Below are 27,386 nucleotides of genomic sequence, written 5' to 3' on the forward strand. Positions count from 1 at the left end.
TCTGCCGCCTTTATGCCAACCGCTTTGTTTTTGCAGTGCCTCACTGGGAAACGTAGAACCTTTTTGCAGTGCTATTATATTAATTAAAGCGCTAAACTGGAATTATGTCTATGTATTGTTCACAGTCTAGTCTAGTAGAGAGAACAATAACTATGAAAGCATGCGATAATTATGTGTTCACCACTATAGATAATAGTAGACTGCATAGACACCAATACAGCTATCCAGTCCATATTATTTTAGTTATTCACATCTTTGGCTTGAATCCATTTTTCTCTTCTCTTAGAAACTTCATAGTAGAGATAGGGTCGGTTGTCTTACAATGATTCTGTACACTCGCCTCACTGTGTGTGTGTGTGCGTGGGGGGGTTAGGGTGTGGTAGCAAGACTATGTGTGCGTGTGAGGGGGGTTAAGGTGTGGTAGCAAGACTAGTGCATGTGAGGGGGTTAGGGTGTGGTAGCAAGACTAGTGTAGTGCACACACACAGCATATGTATCTCACCTCACTCTCATGAAGGGGTTAAAGGACAACTCCTGTCCTATGGTGGAGGGGATGGTGGGTGTGTCCCTCTCACGCTTATCCTATACCAGATAATAGAGATAGTTACACTAGTGTCTACACACCATCCCCACCTTGGCCCACTGTAGCTTCTCACTGAGAGCTTTGTTGTCTGGCTCCACGTGTTGGGCATACAGCAGGTTACTAACAGTGTACTCATGGCCACAGTACACACCCTACAGTGTGTGTGAGGTGTGTATGGGTGTGTGTGAGGTGTGTGGGGTGGGGCTCACAGTGTCGGGGGGCAGAGAGGACAACACTTGACAGAGAGCATGATGCATCTGTTCAGGAGTGCCCTCAAAGAAGCGGCCACAACCACCAACAAATAGAGTGTCCCCTGTAATACACATGTACAACATAGCCACACCCATTACCACACCCACCTGTGAAGACAACCTTGTCCGAGAGGTCCTCACTAGTTACATAGTAACAGATGTGCCCCTTTGTATGACACGGAGTCTCTAGACACGTCACAGTCAGACTGCCCACCTACAGTGTGTGTGTGTGTGTGAGTGTGTGTGTGTGTGTGAGTGTGTGTGTGGGTGGGTGTGGAAGCCATATATGTGTACCTTGAACTGATCGTTGTGTTTGACTGTTTTATTGAGAGCTCCAATTCTGTCGTCATTACCGCACACAGTCAGTCCAGTCACCATGGAGACAAGCTTCTCATTGCCCTCAGCATGGTCACTGCATTGCGAGGAGATCATAGTATAATTATATATCGTATTACTAGAATGTTTTGCGAGCATCAAACATTTGCGAACTTTGCGAGGGTTCATCAATTCGCAACAATTAAATCCGCAAAACCCTAGTAAATACACACGATCCTTTCCAGAACGCAATAGTTAGATCGCAAAGGGTCAAATTTTCTGCTGATTTGGCTCATTCGCAAAGGTTTCTCACCAGCAGAATATTCTAGCAATACGGTACTAAAGTCTTACTTGATGCTAGCTAAAGAGCTAATATTATAATAAAATACGAGAGGGGGGGGGTCTTACAGGTGGTGGTGGGTGGTGAGGACAGTGGATAGGTGGAGTCCCTCGCTCTCTACAGCAGACACAATCTGTAGCCAAGGTAACACATAATAATCACTGCTATTTAGAGTATGATAGCCACACTCTACATGATTTGGGCCCGAAAAAATCATTGATCTAAACACACCATCTTGTAGCTCTATCAAAGCTACTAAATGAACATTTTATTTTACAATCGTAACTCAAGTTATAGGGGAGTCAAAGTTAATTACATACTTACATGTTCTGGCTTGACAGGGTCGACAGTGGCAGCTTGTTTGGTGCTCTTGTCAATGAGGAGGTACATGTAGTTGTCCGACAATGCTGGGAGGAGCTTAATTGTCATGTGACCCAGGTCCACTGTAGAGCGACTCATGGTGGAGGCAGCACGTAGGAGTGAGGGGGTGTGAAGTGTGGGGGTGTGGAGACGTGGGCGTGAGGGGGTATGCAGACGTGACAAACGTGCTGCATGCGTTAACAATACATATCAAGTGATTATCAAATATGTATAAAGATAAGAGCTTCCCTCACCAGTGATGAGCTTCTTGAGATCTCCTAGCCTGTAGGAAGAGAGACGGGCGCGCCGGGCTGAGGCTATCATTCAAGTGTAGTATCGTGTCAAGTGTCTTCTTCCAGATAAATAGCAAAGGGAAAGGTCGTATTTAGAACAAGCGCTTATCTAGTGAAAAGTGGGGGAAGGTCGTCAAAGGTTACGCAAATGAAATGATCTAGCTTGGTTAATGATCTTTACCTAATCTATAAATACAATGGCTGGATTGCTAACTAACAGGGATCTTTCCAATGAGGATGATTTCTATGAACTGCTTGGCTGTGATGAGAACTCGACTGTAAGCAAATCATAATACTTAATTTTCATAGCTGTTATTTTATGTTTAGCGATAGTTGTTCCAATACTTCTTCGTGGTACGTAGTTTATTCCACTTCACCAGGCAGAGCAGATTGCAATTGAGTTTAAGCAGTTAGCCCGAAAATACCATCCTGACAAAGAACACTATCAGGAGCGTAAAGATGAAGGTATGCATTACCACCTCGTTGGTGTTCTTGGAGGTCATTTTGAGTGCCCATAATTTGACTGATTCGATATTTACAGCCGAGAAGATGTTTGTGAGACTGGAAGCAGCTAAAGTAGTTTTGTTGGACAAGGAGAAACGCTCAAAATACGACCAGTGGAGGAGTGGTGGTTTCAAGCGAGTCATCAGCTTTAAGGACTGGTTGGCAATTCAGTCCAAAGTGCATTCAGTAAGCGCTGGCCATCATATAATTGCATTGCTCTAGTGCAGTGATTTGTTGAAGGGTTGTTTGTACACAAACGGTTATTGGGGTACTTGCCTATACTCGGCCTTTCTAAGGGTGACCACTAAGAGGGATCCACTGTATACCTAACATTGCCCCTCCCCTCAGTCTATCCACTGGGCTGCTCCTCAAAAGAAACTACCATCACTGCCAGAACCAGAGGTTACTGATAGCTCGCACAGTGAAGGGCCGGAGCCTTCCAAGAGACAGAAGATTGATTCATCTATAGATAATCAGAAACTAACATCACTTCAACAATTCAGAAAAGGTAAGAACCTAGAATTATAAAAATTGACAAATTACTTTTCTGCACACATTCCTACATAACAAAATTTCTTATTACAGCTTGGAATAAAATCTAGTAGTTTCACTGAGGGCAATACACACATCTCTGTAAGTGTCTTTCTTTAGATTAGCAAGAGTAGCTCTATCCAGCCCATTCTTCCCTGCTAGCCTGCGACCTGCAGCTATGGCTCTCTCCAACAGCTGGTCATGAGGGGACGTCTCGTTGATGATCTGAGCAGCTAGTGCTTCCTCAGCGGTGTAGCGTGTACCGAGAATGAGGGCTGCATGTAGCTGGGGCTGTGGGAGACGAGCTCTGTGGGGGGTGAGTGTGTGGGGGGTTGTGTGTGGGGGGTGTATACACAAAGGGATAGTTGTAAGTATCAACTATGTGGTAGTTGTTGCATTGTCTTCTTACTTTCCGAGCTTCATAAAGGCGACAGTGAAGTTCCTCTTAATGTGTACTTCGTTGAGGCAGAACCACCCCCTCTCTGTACGCATGATCGTGTAGTCATGTGATATGGCCACAAATACTCCACCAGCGTAGACATGACCTGAGAGAGAGAGCAGCTCAACATAAGTACATTATTATAATCACAATGGTAATTGGCAATTGCCTAAAATATGTACTCCAAATTCTTTACAACATTAAGCGAAACCTGCTCTTACCGTTGATGGCTGCCACGGTTACCAGTGGGAAGGTGAGAATCCTCAACAGTAGTTTCTGCAGATTCTCAGAGAACATAAGAGCATCGTCAGCTGGTGCAGTAGACAGGTAGTCAAGGTCCAGCCCCAGGCAATAGTGTTTACCATCTCCTATTGTCACCACTGCCTTGGCGTCCTCGTAGCTGTGCGTGTATGTATGTAGGAGGGTGTGTGTGTGGGCATGTATGTGTGTGTGTGTGTAGGAGGGGGAGGCTGTGGTTAATGAATGAATGGTGGCTTACAGTGTAGGATAAGCATAATTATGTGGTTGGGTACTTATGGTAGGTATGGTGTGCTAGTTCGTATCTCATGTATCTGTGTGTGTGTGTGTGTGTGTGTGTGTGTGTGTGTGTGTGTGTATGGTCAACCTTTCTGCCTTGTCCAAAGCACTGTTCATGGCGGAGATGAAGTCAGGGTTGAGTCTGTTCTCGCCCCAGCGCATCTGTATCACCACACAACCCTCCACACAGCTCACAGCAAACTCTTTAGCCATCTTTGCCTCATTCCTTGTTTGTATGTAAATGTGTAACGATCATTACCATATTTAATCAGCCCCTCCCCTTCTTTTCTGCAGGCACTGAAAAAGACCAGACTACTACTGATAAACACTCGGTGCTCTCACAGTTCAGAAACTATAATATTTAACTTTTGCATACTTATTGTCTTTTGTCTTTGTGTGCATATACTAATAGATCTATAGATTCATAGCAAGCATCTGGTGCTAGCAACAATGAATCTCTTTTAGATAGCTATTATTATCACGTGTATTTATAAAAGTAAGAGTTACTGCTACACAAGGAGGTGAGTGTCTGTGTCTCCACTCCCTAGCAGCTAGTAGCTAGCTATTTTTATAGTTGCATTTAATTTGATTGGCAAAACATTGATTGATAAATTATACATTTTCCCTTGTGCATTGTGCAGCCATCATGTCTCAAAGGAACTCTACCAATCTCACAGTGGACGTGCTCTGTGATCTTGACGACTACCTGGCTAGTCTGGCAGAGGAGCCTGAAGAAGAAGTGGAGGATGATGTATTTGAACCAAGTCCAGACGCTGAAGATGCTTGTCCTAGTTGCAGAGTGAACAGCTCCCCTCTCATCTGTGCTGCTACAAGCGGACACTCTGGCTGTTTGAAGGTCATACTCAGCAAGGGTAATTGCGATCTTGCATCTGAGAGATCTGAAAATGGAGCTACACTTGCTCATATTCTAGCGAGGAAGAACGAAATTGAGTGCTTACGGATAGTGATTGCTGCAGACTATAGTCTGTGTACTGTTGGTGATGCCAGAGGAGCCACTCCACTGCATGTGTGTGCTCACCATGGTCATGCAGACTGTCTTGTCTGTCTTATTGATAATGGAGGATCAGCTAACCAGAAAGATTTCGATGGAGCTACCCCAGTTCATTTCGCAGCTGCGTCTGGCCATCTTAACTGCTTGAAAATGTTATTGGAGAGAGGGAAAGGAGATCCTAACCCGCAGACAAAGAGTGGGGAAACACCAGGTACTCAATCATTTGCTGTATGCCTCAAATGGTGCACATTATGAGGCATTTTGACTAACTACTACCCCCCATTATATGTATATCGTACAATTATAATAAACTATATGTTCACAACCCTCCGTCCTAAAACTATACTCACCGTACATAAGAAATTCAGATTACCACTTATTTATCATGCTTGTAACAACCCCTCCCCCCCCCCCACACACAGTGTACTATGCGGCCCAGGAGGGTCACCTGGACTGCGTACAATGTCTAGTGGACCAGTACAAGGCGGACCCAGGACTGGCATCTTATGATGGAATGACTCCACTCCATGCAGGGGCACAAACTGGCAGGCTCAACATTACCCACTGGCTCACACGATCAGCTGGTTGTCCCATGACATGTAGGACCATGGACGGGGCCACGCCCATGCACTTTGCAGCCGCTAAAGGTGAGATTCTATCCTTTAAGTACAACCCAAAATTTGCGCTTCTTCCCCAGCGAATTCTGCTACCATAATTCTTAGCATTCAGGAATTAGTTTGGCCTATATTAAAGGTGTATTTATTCTTTACTTCATAGTGTAGCATTTTGATTTTAGACAATTTGTTCACACTCTCTGGTACTTGATGTATATCATGTGCAGGTCATGTGGCTATACTGGAATGGATGCTCCACCACTCATTGGCCACTGGACTGGAACAGGATGACTTTGGGGCCACCCCCGTGCACGATGCAGCTGAGCAAGGACAGCTCGAGTGTCTCCACGTGTTCTACAATCACTCGCTGGACCTCGAGACTAGAGACAGTGATGGTCTCACACCTTTGTACGTATATGGGTGGGATCTCACACCTTTGTACGTACTTGTATATGGGTGTGGTGGTTATTCATTGATTGATTGATTGTTGACAAGTGCATGTACTCAGTTGACCCATGCACTGTGAATAACTATCCGTTAATGTCATTTATAGCTTCGTTTGCCTGGTTTCTAAGCACAATGTACATGCAGTTAGTTACCTAGTTACCTATACTCCTAGTGCATAGTGGAAGGCTCACCGAGGTTTGAATACACCAACTATACAGTGTTTCTGAATTTATAAACTATTATTCATTTCCATGAAATTATATAGCATGTCTAATAAAATGCTCTCTCGATATGTGTACACCCACCACACCACACACACACACACACCACACCACACACACCCACACCACAGGGACATGGCTAAGGAGAAGGGCCACAAAAATTGTGTCCACTTTCTAGAGAGCCCTCAGTTGGCGTACGAGGAGGCAAGGAAACACAATGCTGACACAAAGACTGCAGAGTACCATCACCTCTTGTCTAGTGATGCCAGCAGCACTGGTCCTGAACCAAGTCTCAAGAGACGCAAAACATTCTCCAGCTTCTTGAGAAAACCAAAAAAAAAGGTAAACCATGCATGCAGGTTTAAAGCATCTAATTAATTAAGTATGTGTGTATATAGCATCACCACCTGCTTTCAGTCTGTTTCTGGTAGGCATAATAATGATATTGTAAGGTGACTATTAATACTGTTGTTCCTCTTCATGTGCAGGCATCCTCCTCCTCATCAAGCTTTCAGGGCAGAGCCAAGTAAAGGACTTTCAAACTGTCTATATAGACTTTATTATATCTTTCTATTGACCCCCTCCCTCATGCATGCAGTGTATAACCACATTGATAATTATGCCTCGACCCTAACTGCTCAACGGTTGCAATGCAACGAAAACTAACAACTTCTATATATAGGCTTCTATATAGCCAAGTTCTCTTAGATTTTGATTCGTGGATTAGCAAACTAAAGCTTCTTTCTCTCTTATGGCTAGTTATGACTGACAGTGAAGGCTGCAGTCTCTTCAGAACTTTCATAGCATCATCCGTTCCTTTCCAAAAAGTACTCTAGGCACACATCCTGTTACGCTACTAGTTACCCATGCATGCATAATCATTAAAAAACAATCCAGCATGGAAAAAAACCGTTTGCTACTGCCTAATGAAAGACTTGTGTGTGTGTCGTGTCGACTGCTATATATCTTCGAAGACATCCTTCAACGGCCATCTAGCTGCTTCCGTGGACCTCACCATATTGCGGACTCCAACCTCTCTGTCTGAACTCTGAATAGTTATAGCTTCACATTATCCATATCTCCTCAGCCTCTGTCACTCTATTCAAAAAAATAAAAATAAAAAAACTACCACTGTAGACTAGCCGGCAGCTGTTGCCTAATGAAAGACAGCTAGCAGGAGGCTGTGTTACCTTTTGCCAATTGTTTTATAATTATAAGGAATGTTGCAAACTGCACTGTGCTGTGTTTCTTGGCATGTAAACAGTGAAAAAACATAATAAAAAAAAACTACCACTGTAGCCGGGGCTGTTGACTATCACAATGAAAGACTACAGGAGGGCTGTGATCTAATGAAAGACTACAGGAGACCTGTTGACTATCACAATGAAAGACTACAGGAAAGTGAGTGGACCAGTTTCCCGGCCACCCACCTACAGCTCTGGAGCCCCGGTTTATAACCCACACGCTACATGGGTGAACTGCAATAAGTCAAAAATGTGGGAGGAAGGGAATCTTTTAGCCTCGATCCAAGGCCGCACTGACGCCTGGCCTAGTATATACATGTATACAATTGCACGCATGTAAAACAAATCAGTGAGTAAAAACATTATAGATAAGCTTATAGTTTATTCCCCTACTATATTTAACACTCTAATACTTTTTGAGCGAAAGCATAACATGGCAAGAGGCATTAGTACAGCGCAGCTTGCAACACTCATTATAAACAGACATCATCGAAGTAACTTTCTTTCAGAAGTGAAACTGTCAGCACAAAACTGCACAATCGAGCAAATTTAAAATCAAATCTAAATTATACAACTACAACGTTCTACTGATTCCTGCACTGATTCCAGAGTGACACACACACACACACACGCCCACACCACACCACACCACACACACACACACACACACACACACACACACACACAAGTTATTGACTAGCAGTGGAGTGGATGCTGTCAGAGCTACCGGCTCTAAGCGATGTCTTGTTAATGGACTCGTATTCAAAGGCTCCAGTTTTGGGCGAAGTTGAGAAGCCATATGCAGTCGGCACGGCGAGGAGGCCGTGGGTGTGGTCAGTGGACAAGCTTCGTGCAGGGTGGACCCCCACAGCTAGCTGGGCTTGTAGACTGCTCTCAGGTTTAATGGGGGATAGTGGTTCAGACAGATCCATACTGCAGAAATACAATGTACACAGAGTAATAATTATAGGGACACCTTGTGTGTAGTGTGTGTGGTGTGTGTGTGTGGTGTGTGTGTGGTGTGTGTGTGCAACATTATTTATTTACTTATACGGGTACAAAATACTATAATGATCAGCCAGGGCAGCAACCTACTAAACGCTGGCAGCTACTAAAGAAACAATATGAGGGGGGGGGGGGGGCAAGTATCTGATTGCAAGCTTCACTAAGACAACCGTACACCACTAGTCTACTGTACCACGCACACACGCACACACACACGCACACACGCACACACACACACACACACACACACACACACACACACACACACACACACACACACACACACACACACACACACACACACACACACACACACACACACACACACACACACACACACACACACACACACACACACACACACACACACACACACACACACACACACACACACACACACACACACACACACACACACACACACACACACACACACACACACACACACACACACACACACACACACACACACACACACACACACACACACACACACACACACACACACACACACACACACACACACACACACACACACACACACACACACACACACACACACACACACACACACACACACACACACACACACACACACACACACACACACACACACACACACACACACACACACACACACACACACACACACACACACACACACACACACACACACACACACACACACACACACACACACACACACACACACACACACACACACAGTACCCACTCCATAGCTGACTAACCACTCACTCACCCAGCTGCTATCCCAAACTTCTTCCATTTTGAGGGCCCCAGATTGTCAGCATCATAAAGCAGCTCCTTCATATCATCAGCACTGTAAGACATGGGTATGGTGGAGCTGTCCATAGCCAGAGGCCCAAACCTCTCTACCTCAGGTATCGACTCTTGTATCTCCAAGTGTTCCCCTCCTGTCCCAGTGGGGGGCCCGGGAGCGGAGACTCTTCGTATCCCCTGCTGTTGGAAGTGGGTCTTGTTAGGGCCGGGAGTTGTGAGGGCATCAATGAAAGCCTCAGTGTAGACGGAGCGTCGTTGTCCCTGACCTATTACGGTGGGGTCTGAACTACTGGATGCTAGGAAGAGGTCATCCAGCGAGGAGGAGCCGTTGTTGGAGCTTAGCTTGCGAGAGATACTTAGCTGTGTGTGTGTGGTGTGGGTGTGTGGTGTGGTGTGGGTGGGATGAGAGACAATGACTAGAGCTACTAAATGCATGTTTTAGTTTTGAAATCGGATATTTGTACCTCAACTTATGGGCAGTCAAACATAGCAAGCTATTCAGAGAAAACATAAACACTACGTGTAGAGTAGTAGAAGTCAGTAGTGTTTCACAGTTCCTGTTGTACAGATACATGCACCACCATAATAAGGCTTCAACACACACACACACCCACACACACACGCACACACCCACACACACGCACACACACACACACACACACACACACACCCACACACGCACACACACACACACACACACACACACACACACCCACACACACACACACACACACACACACACCCACACACACCCACACACGCACACACACACACACACACACACTCACCTGTCTCTTGGTGTACCTCTGGGGGAGGTTGGGGCTGATGCCTCGAGCATCTTTCTGGCCCACGTCCAATTTATTCTTCCTCAGTTGAAGTCGAGCAAAGAAACCTTTACCAGCAGCCGCGTCTTTGCCACGCTTGAGCATGTCTTGGTAGAGAGAGGACTTCAGGAACCGAGAGTAGATATCATTCTGCATCAGCTGGTAGATTTGTTCCTGCTCATGTGTGTGTGTGTGTGGGTGTGTATGTGGGGGGTGTGTGGGGGGTGGGATATTATTGGATTCTGGGGATACATGTGGGATTAGGACTTAGGCATTATTCAATATTATGCACAATTTTAAGACAGCAGACCACCGCCCACCGCCCTAATAGAGCTATATACAATGCATTCTTTGCTTGGGAAGTTGGTACATGTAGACACAAGTTATGGCATATCATAGGCTACTGTCTAAACATGGCAGCTACATTACTGACATGTACATGTACATGCATGTGTACATTGCTGACATGTACATGTACATTGTATACATGCACGGACCTGAGCAGCAGTGAAGGCGTATCTGGATGGAGTCTCGAGGTCTCTCTCCACCTCCTCCTGAACCTTGGCACTCACGTTCACTTCACTCCCGGCATTACGCTGGAGAAATTCACTGTGGGGGGTGGTGTGTGTGTGTATGGGGGGGGGGGCAATAACTATGGCACTAATATTCAGATAGCTTTATAGGGGAAGTTTTAAAATCGCACTCTATAATGTAGTCTAACTAACCGCTACTGTACATTGTAATTTCCATACTGGGTAGGTGTGAGATACACGCCCACACACACACAGACACACACACACACACACACACACAGACACACACACACACACACACACACACACACACACACACTACACTCACTCGTAGATTAGCCTGATAGAGCCGGGAATAGCCTTGAGGGGAATGGACTTGAGATCTTGACAAGATTGCCAGAACCTCACATTCTCGTGGTTGTACTGACTCTTGCAAAACTCTTCAAATACTTGACGACCAGTCACGTCCGAGAGGAGAGCATGGAAGGAACACGCCCAGTTACGCACGTGACGATCCGTGGGCGTATCCAGACTAGGGGGGAGAAATAGACGGCAATATAAATAATTATTCGATGTGCCCACAATGGCCTCTAGACAATGATTTGGGGATTCTTTCAGCTGCCATAACTTGAATTCCGTGGATCCCATTTCAACAATTTTATGATTTTCTGAAAGCTTAGAAAAAGACCTTTCAAACGGTGTCATCAAAGTTCATATTTGAGAGATAAAAGTATTTGCCGATTTGGCAATACCATGGATAATAGCCCATGGTCCAAGGCCGAAAAACGACAAATTATGGCCCCGACGAAATTTTGGATTGAAACACATCATTTGAAAGGTCTTTTTCTAAGCTTTCAGAAAATCCTAAAATTTTGAAATTGGATCAACGGTACTAAAGTTAAGGCTGTTGAAAGATGTTGTTCAACAATAACTCCCCTCCCCCTGTTTAATCAATGATTCGGAGACCCTTATATAAACTCACAGAGAGGTTTCCATAGACCAGAGAGTGGTGTCGCCAGTGATCCATGGGTTGCTAGGTAACGGGGCTTCCAACATCGGGTCAAATTCCTTATACTTTTTACAATATCCCACCATTCTAGAAACATGAGCAACATGGGAATTACATGGGAACAGGTAGTAGAGAAGCACACATAATTATAATTATTACAACTAGTAAAGATCTAGCGAGATACATTATAAATCCCCCACACTCACACACCACACACCCACACCCACACACACACCCACACACACACACAAGGCGTACCCTTCCAGCACAGTGGACATGTGGACCTTTGGCTTCATTGCAGCAGTTCTCAGGAAGGCCACCTCAGCTCGCAGACTCTCTAGGTTCCAACGATACGCCCTCCACTCTGGCCGAGTGAGGTAGTGTCTGGAGAGGGTGGAGTCACTCACACTGCTGCTGCCAGGCTAGAGGGGGGTAGGAGTTATTCTCTAGTCATATTGTATGAGAGTGTGCGTGTGTGTGTGGTGGGCGTGTGTGTTGTACCGGAGGTCTGTGCAGTCTCCAGAAGGCCTCCTCTTGACTACTGATGATGGCTTTGGCAACTCTCTTTTGCTCACGGAAGATCCTGTGGCAATTCAAACAATAGTCAATATTACAATACTGTGTATTAATACATTGTGTATATTAACTGTCCAGGAAGCTAGCTATCACATGGCATACTTACACTGTAAGCACAGATTTATCCCCCTCCCTGCTAGCCACTAACAGGACATGCAAAGATCTGACTTACTTGACATCCATCTCAGCCTTGTTGGCAATGCCTCTCCAATCTTTGGCTAGTCTGAGCTTGAGCTTGTGCAGGTTGTTCATCTCATAATCATACAATCTGATGCGATGCTTGCTCCTCAGCACTTGCTTCACAAGGTACACTCCTGCAGCATGTAACACAACCTTGTGAAACACTTATTACTGGACTGGGTAATAAATGGACACTGAAAGTGTTCCCTACCATAGTCAAAGTCAGAATCTGAAGGGTTCTGGGAGGGCCAGTAATAAGGTGTCTGCAATAAAGATATAAGGTTAAGTATAAGTACTGACAAGTCATGACTTAGTTATATACAGTTATAGAGAAAGTGTCCTAGCCACATCCTATAGACACTACCACTCTTCCTGCTCTCTCACACACACACACACAATGGCCTCAGATGACACAAAGACTTAAAATTAATTATGCTTCCAACATGGGAATACATTTGCTTGTACAACTGAGGCAGAGTAGCAATTGTTAACATAATTCTCATGACACTGATAATTACTATTTAGTTCCCAGCATATTAGCTGTCCATTCCAGAAACACCTTCTATTGGCTAATGGAGAACAGAGTGTGGAAGCTTGTAACAACTGCTTGACACAGCATGTATCATAGTATGTACAGTAGTATGGTATAGTGGATGGCTATACTCAGAGTATGTACAGTACTATGACATAGTGGATGGCTAGACTCACGATGACCTCACTAAGAACTACACTGTACATTGTTGGTCATTATTTCCACGCCACATTATTGGAAGTTTACAACTAGGTTACCTGGAATCTGAACAGAGTCCCATCATCTTTGACTGGGACATCCGTTCCCTCTACACAGAAGAAGAAGCCATGTCTGCTCAACAAGTTGCCAATGTGCACCGCCTCAACTGTGGTGTGTGTGTGTGTGTGTGTGTGTGTGTGTGTGTGGGTGTGTGTGGGTGTGTGTGGGTGTGTGTGTGTGTGTGGTAAATGGGTCTATATCTTCACTCACCTTTGGTTCTGATATAAAGATTCTTCATGAGCCAGGTCACAATGTCAGCACCTGAGGAGAGATGGATGAGGATATGACCTAGCTACAAGTGTGCTTACCAGTGAAGGCGCTGGGTATGGCGGAGATGAGTCGTCTAGTGTGGGAACGAATGGGAACTCCGTGCTCTGAGTGGAGCATCTTCTGTATCACTCCTTGCATCTGTAGTGGGGGGGGGGTAGTGTGTGGGGGGCAGTGTGGGGGGTAGTGTGTGGGGGGTAGTGTGTGGGGGGTAGCACACGTCAAGTATACATGTAGATATCTAACCATTGGTTTAAAATATATAAGTGGAATTGGAATAAGGACAATACCTTGGTAGAATTATATGTACATAGTTTACCAACTAGTAGTGTTATTAAGTGTGGCAGTGTTTAGACACACACACACACACGCTGACAATCTTTGCCCACTCCATTACCGTGTGTATACTCTTCAGTCAAACACACACACACACACACACACACACACACACACACGCACACAATGGGATGAGTAGTAATACTGAAACAATAGACACACGGAAAGGGGCAATCAAGCACGTGATGATTGGAGCTAAGATAAGCTCAAACTATTAACAGCTTAACTAATCAGCTTCAGTTTCATCATCTCTAATAGCAAAGTAAACTGGCCTAGCCTATATAAGTTATAAAACTACAACACATGCACAGATACTGTCACTGATAGTTTTAATGGAGAGATTTTAGACGTGATATTACCAACACAACTACATGCGAGATAATGGCTCAGATAACCCAGCGTCAATATAAAGGAAGCAATATTATGAAGTCAGTTACACTTGATAGTAATCGTAGTGGATATCAGGTGTGCTCAGTCACTCACAGTATATGTACTGACCATGCGGCCTATGTACTAATAATGTTGAGTGGTATGCAGTACAGTGCTAGTGCAGTACATACACACTACATGTAGGTATCAAGAGATGAGATGCACAACCTACCCTTGCATAGACAGGAGCTGTGACCTCTGCGCTGGTCCCATCCGGTGACTTGGGCAGAGAGATGGAAGCAGCTAGAGCCAGGCCCATGCGAGCAGTGGGAGCGAGGGTCAGCTTGGTAGGCAGCGTGGCCGTGCGCTGAGGCCTCTTGTCAGGGGAGATATTCCGACTCATGATAGAGTTAGGGTCTTGACAGTCTCTGCTAGAACATTAACAGTCAACTCATGTATAAAGCATGAGCTACTGGCTTGCTACAGTGATCGGGTTATGATCGCGCGCAGTGAAGTCTCTTCCGCACCACACCCAGCCCCTCCCACTTTTAGTTATGTGCGCATGCTCAATAGGGAAACCACCTTTTTAGGGCTGACCTTGATTAATCATCACATCAGAGTCATCATCGCGAGCATTAAAGAAAGGATCTTCTAGTTCCATTACTGATAGATTAGGTGAGTTATCTCATGTACTATAGCCTCAGAAACCTGTCTAGGCTGTAGCCAACGGTCATTTCTCATGCCTGTACATGTGGATGAGCCTATGTACTGTTACTAAAAGCTATAACTCTTTAATACTGTGTGTTGTCTTTAACAGTGTGGCTATAGTGTGTGTGTGTGTGTATTGGTAGTAGAGGGAAGATCTGAAAAACTGGTATCCGTAGTTAATCTGCTGAATCATATTTACCAACACACAAAATATGCCTGAGCCTTTTCAGAATTAGAATATTTGGTTGTTTAAAAGGAGTCCATACCTACATGTACATGTACAGAAGCTGGTTTAAGTTGCGTACGGATTCTTATTAAACGTAGTTTTCAATTTGTTTTCATCACTCTCACGTTGTTATTTATACCACACCACAGAGATAACACACACAGAGATAATAATGGCCGAGGAAGAAGTTGCTGGAGCTACTGCCGCCACTATTGGGGATGTAAGTGTGTGCCCCTGCTCGTTAGTATGTCTCTTTCGTGTGTGCCAATAATATTATTATGTGGTGTACATAATTATCACAGTCACTTAGTGTGCCTCATTTGTACACCCTTATGCTTGTGTGGTGTGGTAAGCCTCTAATAAGCACTGCTTATGCTTGTGTGGTAAGCCTCTAATAAGCACTGCTTATGCTTGTGTTGTGTGGTAAGCCTCTATAATTATAAGCACTCTTTATGCTTGTGTAGTCAGCCTCCATATAAGCACTGCTTATGCTTGTATAGTCAGCCTCCATAATTATAAGCACTCCCATTGTTTAAAGTAGCATACTTTGTGCGTGTGCTCACTCAAGCTCTGAGAGCCTATGAGATAGACGCATTTGTTGGTTTCTAGGAGAGATAAGAATGCGTGTCTTGTGTGGCTAGTGTGTCGTGATTGTGTGTTGGGAAGGGTAAATTGATATCATTGTAACCATTAACCATCACTGTGTGTTTTGTTTCTTATGTGGTTCACAATGTTATTGATTCACCTTGAAACAAAAACCAGCCACATATGCTTGTTGATTCTAACCTCATCTCAGTGTGTGTATTTTACAAATGCTATCTTCCTCCCAATCCACTCTCACCCTATCTCCATTCATGGCATCATTTCACCATCTCACATGTCACGGTAAGTGTCACCATCTATAATCTCATATAACTTGTTTTCAAACCTGTCTGACCACCTCCACCACCGTAGCTTAGAATACCCCCCCTCTCCACACACTTCACACCTCACACTTCCCACACACACCTCACACTTGTCACACAGGAGGAGGAGGACGAGGTTACACCAGGCTACAAGGCTCCTAAACAAGTAGACCTCAAGACTCTGCAAGATCTTGATGCTGATGACGAGGCTCTGGTCAAGTACAAGGCCGAGTTGCTTGGCAACACTACTGACGTACTAGGTGTGTGTTCTACTCTCATCACTGAATATGTGTGCATCCAGCAATGTAACAATATAAAGTTCTGTACAGTATGTATGTGCGTCAATTAAGCTTAAAAAAGTGCTAAAAAGCTACAAAAATGGTGCCAATCCTAGTCACAGTGTCCTGGCTTTAGCAACATTTAATAGTGTGGAGTTTGTATGTTAATTACTATACCTCGGTGTGAATGTGCCAGAGGTTACTGTATTTGTGTTGGCTGCACAGATGAGGGTGGGAACAACGTGGTGCTCAAGACAATGTCCGTGTCAGTGGAGGGGAGAGATGATATAACCTTGGATTTGACGGGTACGTTTTGTAGTTACAGCGCATGCATGTGATCTACATGCACTCCCTCCTTTTAGGTGACTTGACGAAGTTCAAGAGCACACCGATCATTATCAAAGAGGGGACAACATACAGGATTAAGATTGGGTTCAGAGTTCAACGTGAAATAGTAGCTGGTCTTCGCTACTTCCAAGCTTCATATCGGAAAGGAATTAAAGGTACACAAGTCACATGACTCCACTCTGTTAGTGACACACGTCACATGACTAGTGTGTGTTGTCTGCATACACATGTCACATGACTCCACTCTGTAGTGACACGCGTCACATGACTAGTGTGTGTTGTCTGCATACACATCATACACACGTCACATGACTCCACTCTGTAGTGACACACGTCACATGACTCCACTCTGTTAGTTGTTAGTGTGTGTTATCTGCATACACTCATAGTTATGATTATACTCCCCCTCAGTTGACAAGAGTAACATGATGGTTGGCAGCTACGGTCCTAAGACTGAGGCTCATGAGCACAGATCTGCACCAGATGAAGCCCCCTCCGGAGTGATAGCGCGAGGTCTCTACACTGTTAAGAGCAAGTTCACTGATGATGACAAGAACATCTACCTTGAGTGGGAGTGGACGCTCCAGATCAAGAAAGATTGGGCTTGATGATTGTAGACCATGCGCTTGAACAGACTCGTTTGTTGTTGTGTATGTAGCCTCTAGATATAGTATAATTATTAGCTGTCGTTTTGAACTAGTTAACCATCTTTTTTGTTGGAATTTTAACGATGTTGTACAATGTAAAGTGTTGTAAATTAATCATTGCAAAAACTTCTGGTGTAGACTTCCTTAATATTATTAGTCTCGTGAATCAGCCGACCTTGAAAAGTCTCTCCAAGGCAGGCTGATTTGTGAGACTATCTTCTCCTGTGCTCTAGACATACTCTTCCTCTTTGTAACACTGCTGCTCTCTCTGCAAGATCAGCCCCACCCCTTCTTCCTGCAGTAGTGTGCATGATCCGCTGCAATGTGTGTAGCTATATAAATTATATTGATGTTGATGCTTGTGACTTGATAATATGTTGCCCCCCTCTTTCAAAACACTCACCCCACCCATACACACTCAGGATTGTTTCCTTGACAGGGACTGTGTTGGAGAGCTGGTGTGTCTTTTCGCAGGATTACAAAAAATTTAATGTTTCAAATTTTAGAGTTCACCTATAAAACCTAGCTATATACACACTGTTCTCTATTACTACATCACAGTTTTGATGCTACATCACAGTTTCTACAGGACAGCAACCAGTGCTAGCAACAGTGACATCACAATGGCCAGAGGCATGGCAATGATCAGGGCAGCTCCTCCTCCCAATGTGTTATTACACACTGGAGCCGTGCACCCAGAGGGCAGTAGATCGGTAATGTCGATACCGGCCACCGCAGTAACCTTTGACAATCCATCGACACAGTACGTCAGCTGCATGAGTGAATATAATTATAGGCAATAATTATACTTCTTAATTAACTGCACTATATATAATTTACATTGTGCACAGCTGAGTTGCATGTGGACAGTTGGTGGCTAGGCATGGTCCTGCAATGACCTGGCCAACCATCTCCCCAAACACAGTTGCATTTTGAGCAAGGCAGAGTCCTTTATCATCCATAGAGCACACTGCATAGGAGGCCATTAGCACATAGTTACAGTTAGCACTTTGCTATTGAATGCATTGAAACATAAATGCAAGCAGTGAGCTGCAAATTACTCTTACTCACACCCATCAATAAATGGCAACTGGCACCTATCCATCAGTACAGCGTTCACCTCACTGGCACAATAATCTTTGTTTGAACAAAAGTTCTGAAGGACAACAGGATCGATATCTCCGCCAATCTGTGGGGAAATGGGGCAACTATATAAAACCTTGGCACACAGTAGCGCAGTGTTGTAAACTCACCTGGAAGGCATTACCGAATGCCTCAAGGCAGTTTTGATTTAGTTCAGTGAGGCTGTCAAAGAAACACGATATCTGACTCTGTGTGGTCTGACCCACAGCTCCTGTTAAGCAAACTGACAGAGTGAGAAAGAGCACAAACACCTTCATCTTGCTGCTTTGTCAATATAGAACACTAGTTGGGCGTGGCCCCACCCTGGACGCGAGCGTCCAGGGTGGGGCCACGCCCAACTAATAGAACACCGCGATATACTATTACTGTTGCTGTCGCCGTCGAAAAGGTATGGCACGTGCAACAATATTATTATTGTCGAGGGCCGCACTAGCCTCGATCCCAGGCCGAGTTTTCTCTTTTATAACGGTTATTTGCCTAACCCTTATAAAAGCGAAAACTCGGCCTGGGATCGAGGCTAGGGCCGCACATGCACATCTTATACGCTAGCCTCGATCTCCTAGGCTATAATTTATAGTATCTATGCGTGATGTCTGAACTGTATATGTATAGCTCTTGCTTGTTTAGGCCACTCCAAGTGATACTCTGGTTTCTGGTCCTGAAGTTTTTCTAATTGCGGGCGGCTTTTCTCATTATCAATTTCACCTTATGAATCTCATTATTTTGCAAATGAATATCATTATCACACTATTTTGTACTGCATGGACCATTATGCGCATGTGTAGTAGAAATAATGGATCGAAATCCAATAATGAGATAGAATAAAATCTTATGTGGGCGGTGGACCAGAAACCAGAGTATCACTTGGAGTGGCCTTATTGCTTAGTCACTATTATATGTGTTATAGTATAATTATATGTTTACAGAGCTAGAGAAATTCAACGTCACAAAAGAACAACTACACTTCCAATAGTCTACCTAACCGTTAAACGTTCACCGGTTCTATAGCTATTGTTCTTCATAGTTTTCCATGCTACAACTATACAGTTCTACAGGACAGCAACCAGTGCTAGCAACAGTGACATCACAATGGCCAGAGGCATGGCAATGATCAGGGCAGCTCCTCCCACTGTAGTATCACACGCTGGAGCCATGCATCCTGAGGGCAACACTATAGTGTTCAAGTTGAAACCAATAAACTCAGTGACTATTGCCAGCCCATCGAGACAGCACGATATCTGCACCAGTGAATATAGGTACACAAGATTTGTCAAAACAGTATAGACAACACACAAGGAGCACATTTCTGTCATGTGCTCCTGAACACACTCATGCTACGTACATCTTGCACAGCTGAGTTGCATGTAGCATCAGAACAATTGGTATTCAGGCACGGCTCTGCAATGGCTGTGGCAATATTTTGGTACAACACAGTTTGGTTTCGACCAACGCAGAATCCATCATCATCCATAGAGCATACTGAATAGCATTAGCAATTTGTTAGCAATTTGCAAACACAATAATGCAACAACTTACTTCCCAGAATTACTGGTGACTGGCATTTTATCCATCAGAAAAGTGTTAAATTGAGCACCACAACCGTCTGAGCAAAACCTTTGAAGGGCTTCAACATTGACTGAATCACCATTGCTCTGCATGCATGGTGGGAAATGGGTCAAAGTTAACTATAGGCCTATATGCATGATAATGTTAGTTTCTAAGCACCACAGCAGAAGGTTATGCTAGCTATGCAGTGTGACTTACTGGGAGGGAATTACTGAATTCCTGTGCACAGGCCGCTGGAAAGTCAGGATCGAATATACTGTCCAAGTAACAATTGAACTGGGATGGAGCCTCAGTAGTCTGACCCATAGCACCTGCCAAGCACAGGACAAGAACAATTCCAATCACCTTCATTGCAATTCGCTTCTTTGCAATTTGCTTCTAAACTTTATTATGATTCCTGACCAGAGGTCAGAGCTATAAATAGCATCCATTATGCACATGCGTGCAGGGTCTGTATGAAGGCCACTGATTTTATTTAACACCTTTTATGTCTGGGACACCCAGTCCCATGAGGATACCGTATAGCGGGTAATTTTCGGGGGACAAAATATTCGTGGTTCAGCAATATTGAGACTTTTCCTGGGTAATATTTTCGTGGTTACTGCTTGCACTGCAGGTAAAGGTCGCTTCATTCGTGGGTAAAATATTCGTGGTCAGACCTCCAACCACGAAAACCACGAATATTTTGCCCCACGAAAATTACACGCTGTACGGTATTCAGAACTAATTAGCGAAAAACATTAATGCATTAATACAAACTTAATTAATACAAACTTAAAAGCATTTTATACACAAACAATTAAGACATTATTTATTTCCAAGCGTTCTTTCTGTTTTCTTGACTTTTATTGGGTAATCCTGCATGTGTGTGTGTGTGTGTGTGTGTGTGTGAGTGTGTGTGCATGCATGCGTGTAATAATGATTACCATTAACGGTGTTCCTAACACGGCCAGAGATTAATAGTGGATGGCTATATATACAGGTCTATTTGTGTTGAGGTTGACCTTCATAATAATTACTAATGATTGTCATAACATTGTTATTAACATTGTTATACTTCACTGAAATATATTAGCCCCCCCCCCCCAAAATGAGTGTACCTAATAATTATTGCTGCCTATAATTATATTGCATGTTCATTGTCTGGGAGTTGTTTGCAAAAACTGCATGGTTTAGACCAGATGGGATAGGTCACACATGAAGCAGCTCACCATGGTGATTGTGAATGGCAGCTCTCACTGGTGAACAATAGGGAGAGTTGGTAAACTTTCCACCTAGCAACACTGCAATGGTGGGAGAGTACGGTACACTCATGTAATTACAATTTCAGACGATAAATAGCATACCCTTATGTGTGGGAAGTGGTAGTGGTTTCCTGTACATTCTACCATTGTTTGGTTGGGACACTTGAGGCAATTTCTTATTGGACTGAAGCAGAGTCAGCGATTCATCCGACAAAGAGCCTGTGATTTTAGGTTGAGATGGTTTTCTTGTGGACATGGGCTTGAGTTTATGTCTACTTGTTCGTGGTATTCTAAATGTATGTTCTTTGACACCCACATCGGATTTACGCTTTGATTGCATTACAGTCACCAATTGATCCATGGGTAGTTTTTTCATCATCAACTTAGTGCCAGAGAATTTATTCCTGAGTGTTGTTGATTGCTGTATACCACAAGAGGGGCCCTTCCCATCGCGTGATATTGATGTGTGGACTGTATACTTCCTCTTAGCCGTAGAACGTGTGGGAATGGACGCAGCGTTGGATAATGGCACTACTCTGTTCAGCACTAGTCTAGGGGGAATATTGTTTATAGCAACAACCGAAGCTTTGCCGTCATTTCTCTTTGCTTTGGCCGCTTGTAGAATGTGATGGAGTGAAGAATCAGAGAGAGGTTTAGTAACTCCAATAGAGTTCCTCTTGTTGTCTGTAGCTAGTGAACTGGTGGCAAGTGGTGTCTCGATACTAATGGGGAGGGATAATCGCCTGACATGGTGGACCAGAGATGAGCTACTGAGCTGAAGGAAGGATGGGATCAATTGAGACATCGAAGCTAGGGTCGAGAGGGAGGGTAATATTGGAAGACTGTCTATAATTGGAGATTGGAGGGACGGCTGAGTGGAGAGTATCTGTGCATTACTGCAATGGAGGAAATAATTATGACAATCTAATAATCATGATAATTACCTCAGTGAGACTACAGGGTCAGTGTCGTCAGGTATGCTCTCGTCAACAAGGAGGTGGTTGGACTTGGAGCCTGGAGATCATCAATTATGGGATGTGACAATATTTCTTAAGTTGAACATGTGTTACCTGTGACTGAGCTGTACAGTTTAGCAGACATCTTGGCAAGATATGGAATCTATATAAGGAAGTAAAGGGGAAACTGATTGATGCATTTGCTACATTCCCAACACATTGTACAAAAGTTGTTTGGGTTGTGCATGTTTTTCCCTTAGGAGTGCAGTGGTTGGTTTACAAACTCATAGTATCCCATAAGTACAGGCAGAGTGAAAAGTGCCAGCTCTACAACATATACATGTACACATACACACACTGTACACGTACCTCCATCTTCCTGCTGATGAGTGGCATCTGTTGCTCGGCCTGTACTTGTGCTCTTAACTCCCTCTGTCTATCACCTAACTCCTTGACCTTTGATCCCACGTCCTCTGGAAGTGCCACACCCCTTTCCCCTATAGCTGTATGTAACGCCCCCACTACCTCCAGCAGAGCAGAGCTGTGGGTTAGCAGCTGTTGGATGAGTGACTCGTGATGACCAAGTTGAATACTCATTAGGGAAGCAGCTACACTATGATCCACTGCACTGGCATCAGATTGACAGGACTGAGAGAGGATATCCATCAGCTTAAGAGATGGCTGGAGACCAGGGTAGTTGGAGATGGTCTGCATAATGTATAGCTCTGGATAATGTATAGCTCTGAGAGCAATCCAATACAGCCTATAATTATAACCTATGAATAAACTATTACATGCATGCAGCACATTCACAAAACTATACACACCTAACTAAATCGCACCTGTTTCACTCTTGTCATCTTGACCATGCTCTGTTCATGCTTCTTCTGCAGCTTGTGATGCTCGTCCTCCATACGTTGCTTGTCTGCCATCAGTACTGCCATTTCCTCTCGTGCTCTGGACACCCACTCTGGCTCCATCTCAGCAGCAGGCACCTCTGTACAAGGACCAGAGTCAGGGGGTGTGATAATCTCTTCCACGGCAACTACGTTTGGTCTAAGTGGCGGTAGAAATAACGGTGATTTTGACTTTACGGGTGACTTGACATTATTGTCCTCAGCAGAGCTAGGTCTTGAATATAATGGTTCACTTTGCTCGTTACGTGATGTTGGCCCAGAGCTCTCAACGTACGCATCGCTAAACTGTTCCTCCGTAGAAATTTCCATCTCCCTCGGTTTATGTGCCTCTTCCGTATTAGTGTCTTTGTGTTCTTGGCTGCTGGCAGTAGTGGATAGTTCAATGGTTGACAGGGAAGTGGGGAGGTTGGACATAGAGAGGCGTCTTTGCTCCCACTCTTTGGTGGAGGCCAAGTGTTTCTGATACTCTACAGCATTTTGAAGGAGATGGTATTCAAGAAACAGAACCTCTTTCCTGCATGGAAGAAGTTTAGACACTGTCTAATTATTGAATGGTCCAAATCAATATGATTTTTTGATAGCCTAAAGTGAGCCCTATCAGATGGCAGGCTAAAATATAAGATTAATTTTGGAGTCATTTTTGAAGAAAAACTAAGTTATGGCTCATCACAATTCTGTGCAATAACATGTTGTTCAGTAAAACATGTAGAATGCACACATGTAGAATGCACACATGCAGTACTATACCTCATTTCCTTCTCCTCCTGAGAGCAAGTTTTGAGCTGCTGGTATAATGCAGTGACCTTGGGGTCGTGTGAGAGGGGGTGTGGTCTAGTGAGCTCCCTCTGCAAGGTCTTCACTTGAAGGTTGAGACTGTCTATCATATGCTTATACTCAGTCACATGATAGTTGACATCCACTATGTTCTGACGGGTCTGCATAGGTGCATGCAGATAGCACGCATGTCAGTTATTTAATTACACTTACACATTGTACTATATTGATACAATTCACACTAAAAATAGCTAATAGTATCAAAACAACCGTTATGGCTGTATTCTACCTTATTCTTGATTCTCTTGGTTCTCTCAGCGTAGACCAAGGTGTTCCTAGACTCCTCAAACAAGGTAGAGGAAGGACTAATGTGTGCAATCATGACTGTCATACAGTTCCCACCCAAAGCTTCTTTGAGCAGTCGAGTGAGTTTAGAGTCTCGATAATTGACAAAGTGACTGTGGCCAGTAGTGAGAGCGTTGATACAGTTAGCCAGGGCCAGCAGTGAGCGGTTGATGTGGGCACCCTCTATCATACGCATGCCACGATTCTATGAGGGGGAGAGGGAGTGGACATAACGCCTTGCATGCACAACCTTAGAACAACACAACATGAATATTATTGGAACTAATAGTGAGGCTTATTTGGCACATAGTAAACTGTGTAATTATATTCATACATTGCCTATAGTTGTTGTCCCGTCACCACGGTGATAAATTTCCTACTGGTATTCACATAACGCTGTACAAACCACACCTATTACAAATATCCTAGAGTTCACTCATATTGTACCTGAGTGACTGCAGCTCTCTCTGAGCCAGCCAGGTCTACCATGAACAGTACACTGCTCTTCACCTCTTGCTTCACATTCATTGTCTTGCTCCTCTGTTCAACAGACACCTGCATGCATGGGCCGACACACACACACACTGTTTTACACGTATCCTCTTATTTAATACAACAATTGTACACAACTAATTACAAGTATTTATTGTTCATGGAAAGTACATAAACCTATATTATTATTCGTCTGGGCACATTAGTGTTAATCAAAGGTGGTTATCATACATCAAAGGTACAATAGCTACTTGTTACGGACATGAAAGTGTGTTTTTGACTCACTAATACACAGGAACTTGCCACCCACTCCACCCACTCCACCCACTTCACTTCACTTCACTCTACCAGCCTACCTTGAGCAGTGCATGAGAACGAGAGGATGTGTTATTAGCGGCAGTGGGTTCACTTGTCCTGAGCTGGTTACCCCGGCTGAGTAGTGCCATGATATCAGAGGTGGAGTGGGTCTCAAGGTCCAATAGTCCACTGATAGTGACTTCCCCCTTGCTGTCATCACGCAGGTCCAATACCTGACCACCCTTCAGTAGGTCTCGTACTGTTTCATTATAAATCTGGACAAACAGAGATTGATACGTCATAAATAATTATAAGACCTCACTAAAATTAATATGAAAGTCAGCATCAATACCAGTTCCACAGTACCTATAAAGTATACTCCTAACAAAAGGAACAAACAGTCAAATTAACTAGATAATGTGAGGTATGTTGTGAAGTTGCAACTTCAATGGGCATTGCAGAAAACTCAGTACCTCAACGTAGGCCATTGATACTCTGTACGTCATCTCGTCCTTTGTCTCCTCTATCTTTGTGTAGAGGTCATTGAGAGTGAGCATCATTATACCAGGCTCTCTGACTGTACCTAACATTGTGTGTGTCTTCCCAGCACCTGTAACATTATAGCTCTATCAAGTTTGACTAATCATGCAGTTAGTGTAAATTACACCAACAGCTTAATACATGCCAACAGTTGACATACTTACCAGTAGCACCATATGCAAACACAGTGCAGTTATATCCATTCAGCACACGCTCTACCATGCTCTTAGCCTTCACTGTGGCATCGTAGATATCGCTCTGAGTTGAATGTTGATTGAAAGTTTGGTCAAATATATACTTCTTCTCGCGTGATCTGTTGGCTCTCAATATATCATCATTGTCATCGTTTGGATCCATCAGAACAACAAGCTGCAGGTACAGAGCTTGCAGTAATACACTCACACTTTAATATCACATTTAATATAAAATATATACAGTGACTTCACTTACATGTTTGTCCACAGCGAATGCAATTTGCTTCGCTCCAGCCTTGTTTTCTGATGAGTTCATTGGACGAACACGCAGAGCCACCTACAAGAAAATAGATAGCTTGATACTACAATGCAGTGTCAGTTGATTATAATTATAGGCAGGCGGTGTACTGCACTGAGTTATGATCATTGCATTACTCTACTCTTTATTACCATCAATGGCTCCTGGTGGTGTGTTGGTGTTGGCTTCATTATTCCCTACTGTAGATCACAGGTCATGACAGAGTCGAATAGGGCATCTCTGTGCTGCACTGTGATAGATCGAGTGACTTGTGAAAAACTTGTTGATTGCTTGTAAAAGTACAAGTGCTTGTACAGTGTACGAGGTCGACGCTGGGGGTTGTACAAGGTTGACATGGCAGCCACCCACGCAGCGCAGATGGGCACTTAACCTTTGTACCCAAAGAAAACGTCGAAGAGATCGAGAAGAAGTGAAACCTTTACCACACTGCACTATGGCAAAGCATCATCCTGACTTGATCATGTGCAGAAAACAACCTGGAGTAGGTAAGACAAGTGTAGAGCTATGTGTAGAGCGTTATATATACTGCTTTCTTCTTTCCTTTCAGCCATTGGCCGTTTATGTGAAAAGTGTGAGTCCGCTAAAAAATGATTATACCAGTGGTGAATTATTAAGATTGTTTGTGCGTTGCCATAGGTGACGGCAAGTGTGTAGTGTGTGACTCGTACGTGCGCCCGTGTACTCTAGTGAGGATCTGTGATGAATGCAACTATGGCTCATATCAGGGAAGATGTACCATCTGTGGAGGGCCTGGAGTGTCGGACGCCTACTACTGCAAGGAGTGTACTATCTGTGAGAAAGATGTGAGGAGGGCACTGTTGTGTGTGATAGTTGTCTGTGAGGAGTGATAGTTGTCTGTGAGGAGGGCACTGTTGTGTGGGTCTAATCATGTGTTCTCCCTCCCAGCGTGATGGATGCCCAAAGATTGTCAATCTAGGAAGTTCAAAGACTGATCTGTTTTATGAGAGAAAGAAGTACGGTTTCAAGAAAAGATAACTGTCTAAGAACACACTTAGCATGTTCCTCTTGATATTCTATTATCTGACTTTGTACTAATGATTTATTATTCTGTCGATCTTTGCCCAAATGAAGGTGACATACTTATG

General features: G+C 44.0%; 9 protein-coding genes and 1 long non-coding RNA gene across 11 annotated transcripts; 4 read left to right on the plus strand and 6 right to left on the minus strand.

Annotated features, from left to right (window-relative positions):
* Nucleotides 1-135: 135 nt before the first annotated feature.
* LOC135351324 (hydroxyacylglutathione hydrolase, mitochondrial-like) lies at nt 136-2,260 on the minus strand. The gene is made up of 9 exons (XM_064550303.1): nt 2,104-2,260; nt 1,814-2,037; nt 1,558-1,622; nt 1,129-1,246; nt 943-1,048; nt 793-896; nt 634-735; nt 503-582; nt 136-344 (listed from the first exon to the last, which is right to left on the minus strand). The coding sequence occupies exons 1-9, from the start codon at nt 2,171-2,173 to the stop codon at nt 248-250; spliced, it is 966 nt and encodes a 321-aa protein (XP_064406373.1). The 5' UTR covers nt 2,174-2,260; the 3' UTR covers nt 136-247.
* A 42-nt stretch (nt 2,261-2,302) lies between these two features.
* LOC135351349 (J domain-containing protein-like) lies at nt 2,303-4,589 on the plus strand. The gene is made up of 5 exons (XM_064550338.1): nt 2,303-2,420; nt 2,523-2,607; nt 2,684-2,832; nt 2,995-3,154; nt 4,448-4,589. Exons 1-5 carry the CDS (start codon nt 2,340-2,342, stop codon nt 4,516-4,518), a joined length of 546 nt encoding a protein of 181 aa, XP_064406408.1. The 5' UTR covers nt 2,303-2,339; the 3' UTR covers nt 4,519-4,589.
* On the minus strand, nt 3,117-4,502 carry LOC135351347 (uncharacterized). The gene is made up of 4 exons (XM_064550336.1): nt 4,242-4,502; nt 3,838-4,016; nt 3,587-3,722; nt 3,117-3,484 (listed from the first exon to the last, which is right to left on the minus strand). The coding sequence occupies exons 1-4, from the start codon at nt 4,364-4,366 to the stop codon at nt 3,226-3,228; spliced, it is 699 nt and encodes a 232-aa protein (XP_064406406.1). The 5' UTR covers nt 4,367-4,502; the 3' UTR covers nt 3,117-3,225.
* Nucleotides 4,535-7,069, plus strand: LOC135351346 (espin-like). 2 transcript variants are annotated; one of them, XM_064550333.1, is made up of 6 exons: nt 4,535-4,674; nt 4,795-5,376; nt 5,588-5,812; nt 6,007-6,217; nt 6,579-6,789; nt 6,936-7,069. In XM_064550333.1, exons 2-6 carry the CDS (start codon nt 4,800-4,802, stop codon nt 6,975-6,977), a joined length of 1,266 nt encoding a protein of 421 aa, XP_064406403.1. In that variant the 5' UTR covers nt 4,535-4,674; nt 4,795-4,799; the 3' UTR covers nt 6,978-7,069. The 2 variants fall into 2 exon arrangements, with proteins under 2 accessions (XP_064406403.1, XP_064406404.1); XM_064550334.1 differs by having other exon boundaries at nt 6,007-6,187.
* Nucleotides 7,070-8,177: 1,108 nt separating this feature from the next.
* On the minus strand, nt 8,178-14,887 carry LOC135351345 (regulator of G-protein signaling 7-like). The gene is made up of 14 exons (XM_064550332.1): nt 14,614-14,887; nt 13,718-13,817; nt 13,620-13,670; nt 13,409-13,515; nt 12,831-12,882; nt 12,612-12,753; nt 12,365-12,446; nt 12,122-12,285; nt 11,837-11,950; nt 11,183-11,386; nt 10,819-10,930; nt 10,286-10,495; nt 9,457-9,857; nt 8,178-8,624 (listed from the first exon to the last, which is right to left on the minus strand). The coding sequence occupies exons 1-14, from the start codon at nt 14,782-14,784 to the stop codon at nt 8,381-8,383; spliced, it is 2,154 nt and encodes a 717-aa protein (XP_064406402.1). The 5' UTR covers nt 14,785-14,887; the 3' UTR covers nt 8,178-8,380.
* Nucleotides 14,888-15,805: 918 nt separating this feature from the next.
* On the plus strand, nt 15,806-17,623 carry LOC135351348 (rho GDP-dissociation inhibitor 1-like). Its single transcript, XM_064550337.1, has 5 exons — nt 15,806-16,200; nt 16,342-16,480; nt 16,724-16,804; nt 16,861-17,001; nt 17,258-17,623. The coding sequence occupies exons 1-5, from the start codon at nt 16,084-16,086 to the stop codon at nt 17,452-17,454; spliced, it is 675 nt and encodes a 224-aa protein (XP_064406407.1). The 5' UTR covers nt 15,806-16,083; the 3' UTR covers nt 17,455-17,623.
* Nucleotides 17,624-17,942: 319 nt separating this feature from the next.
* Nucleotides 17,943-18,927, minus strand: LOC135351350 (uncharacterized). The gene is made up of 4 exons (XM_064550339.1): nt 18,747-18,927; nt 18,565-18,682; nt 18,334-18,463; nt 17,943-18,265 (listed from the first exon to the last, which is right to left on the minus strand). Exons 1-4 carry the CDS (start codon nt 18,891-18,893, stop codon nt 18,262-18,264), a joined length of 399 nt encoding a protein of 132 aa, XP_064406409.1. The 5' UTR covers nt 18,894-18,927; the 3' UTR covers nt 17,943-18,261.
* A 601-nt stretch (nt 18,928-19,528) lies between these two features.
* On the minus strand, nt 19,529-20,584 carry LOC135351511 (uncharacterized). Its single transcript, XR_010399459.1, has 4 exons — nt 20,401-20,584; nt 20,173-20,288; nt 19,979-20,115; nt 19,529-19,874 (listed from the first exon to the last, which is right to left on the minus strand). It is a non-coding gene; the product is annotated as an uncharacterized LOC135351511 (long non-coding RNA).
* A 342-nt stretch (nt 20,585-20,926) lies between these two features.
* Nucleotides 20,927-26,593, minus strand: LOC135351512 (kinesin-2a-like). The gene is made up of 15 exons (XM_064550516.1): nt 26,412-26,593; nt 26,218-26,298; nt 25,932-26,136; nt 25,701-25,837; nt 25,287-25,502; nt 24,886-24,993; nt 24,383-24,643; nt 24,067-24,254; nt 23,245-23,833; nt 22,772-23,110; nt 22,517-22,565; nt 22,391-22,460; nt 21,549-22,342; nt 21,414-21,485; nt 20,927-21,060 (listed from the first exon to the last, which is right to left on the minus strand). Exons 1-15 carry the CDS (start codon nt 26,448-26,450, stop codon nt 21,014-21,016), a joined length of 3,195 nt encoding a protein of 1,064 aa, XP_064406586.1. The 5' UTR covers nt 26,451-26,593; the 3' UTR covers nt 20,927-21,013.
* Nucleotides 26,594-26,633: 40 nt separating this feature from the next.
* Nucleotides 26,634-27,367, plus strand: LOC135351520 (PHD finger-like domain-containing protein 5A). The gene is made up of 4 exons (XM_064550525.1): nt 26,634-26,765; nt 26,828-26,851; nt 26,917-27,083; nt 27,187-27,367. Exons 1-4 carry the CDS (start codon nt 26,714-26,716, stop codon nt 27,274-27,276), a joined length of 333 nt encoding a protein of 110 aa, XP_064406595.1. The 5' UTR covers nt 26,634-26,713; the 3' UTR covers nt 27,277-27,367.
* The last annotated feature ends 19 nt before the right edge of the window (nt 27,368-27,386 follow it).

Source organism: Halichondria panicea, chromosome 17, assembly GCF_963675165.1.
Source record: "Halichondria panicea chromosome 17, odHalPani1.1, whole genome shotgun sequence".
NCBI lineage: Eukaryota > Metazoa > Porifera > Demospongiae > Suberitida > Halichondriidae > Halichondria > Halichondria panicea.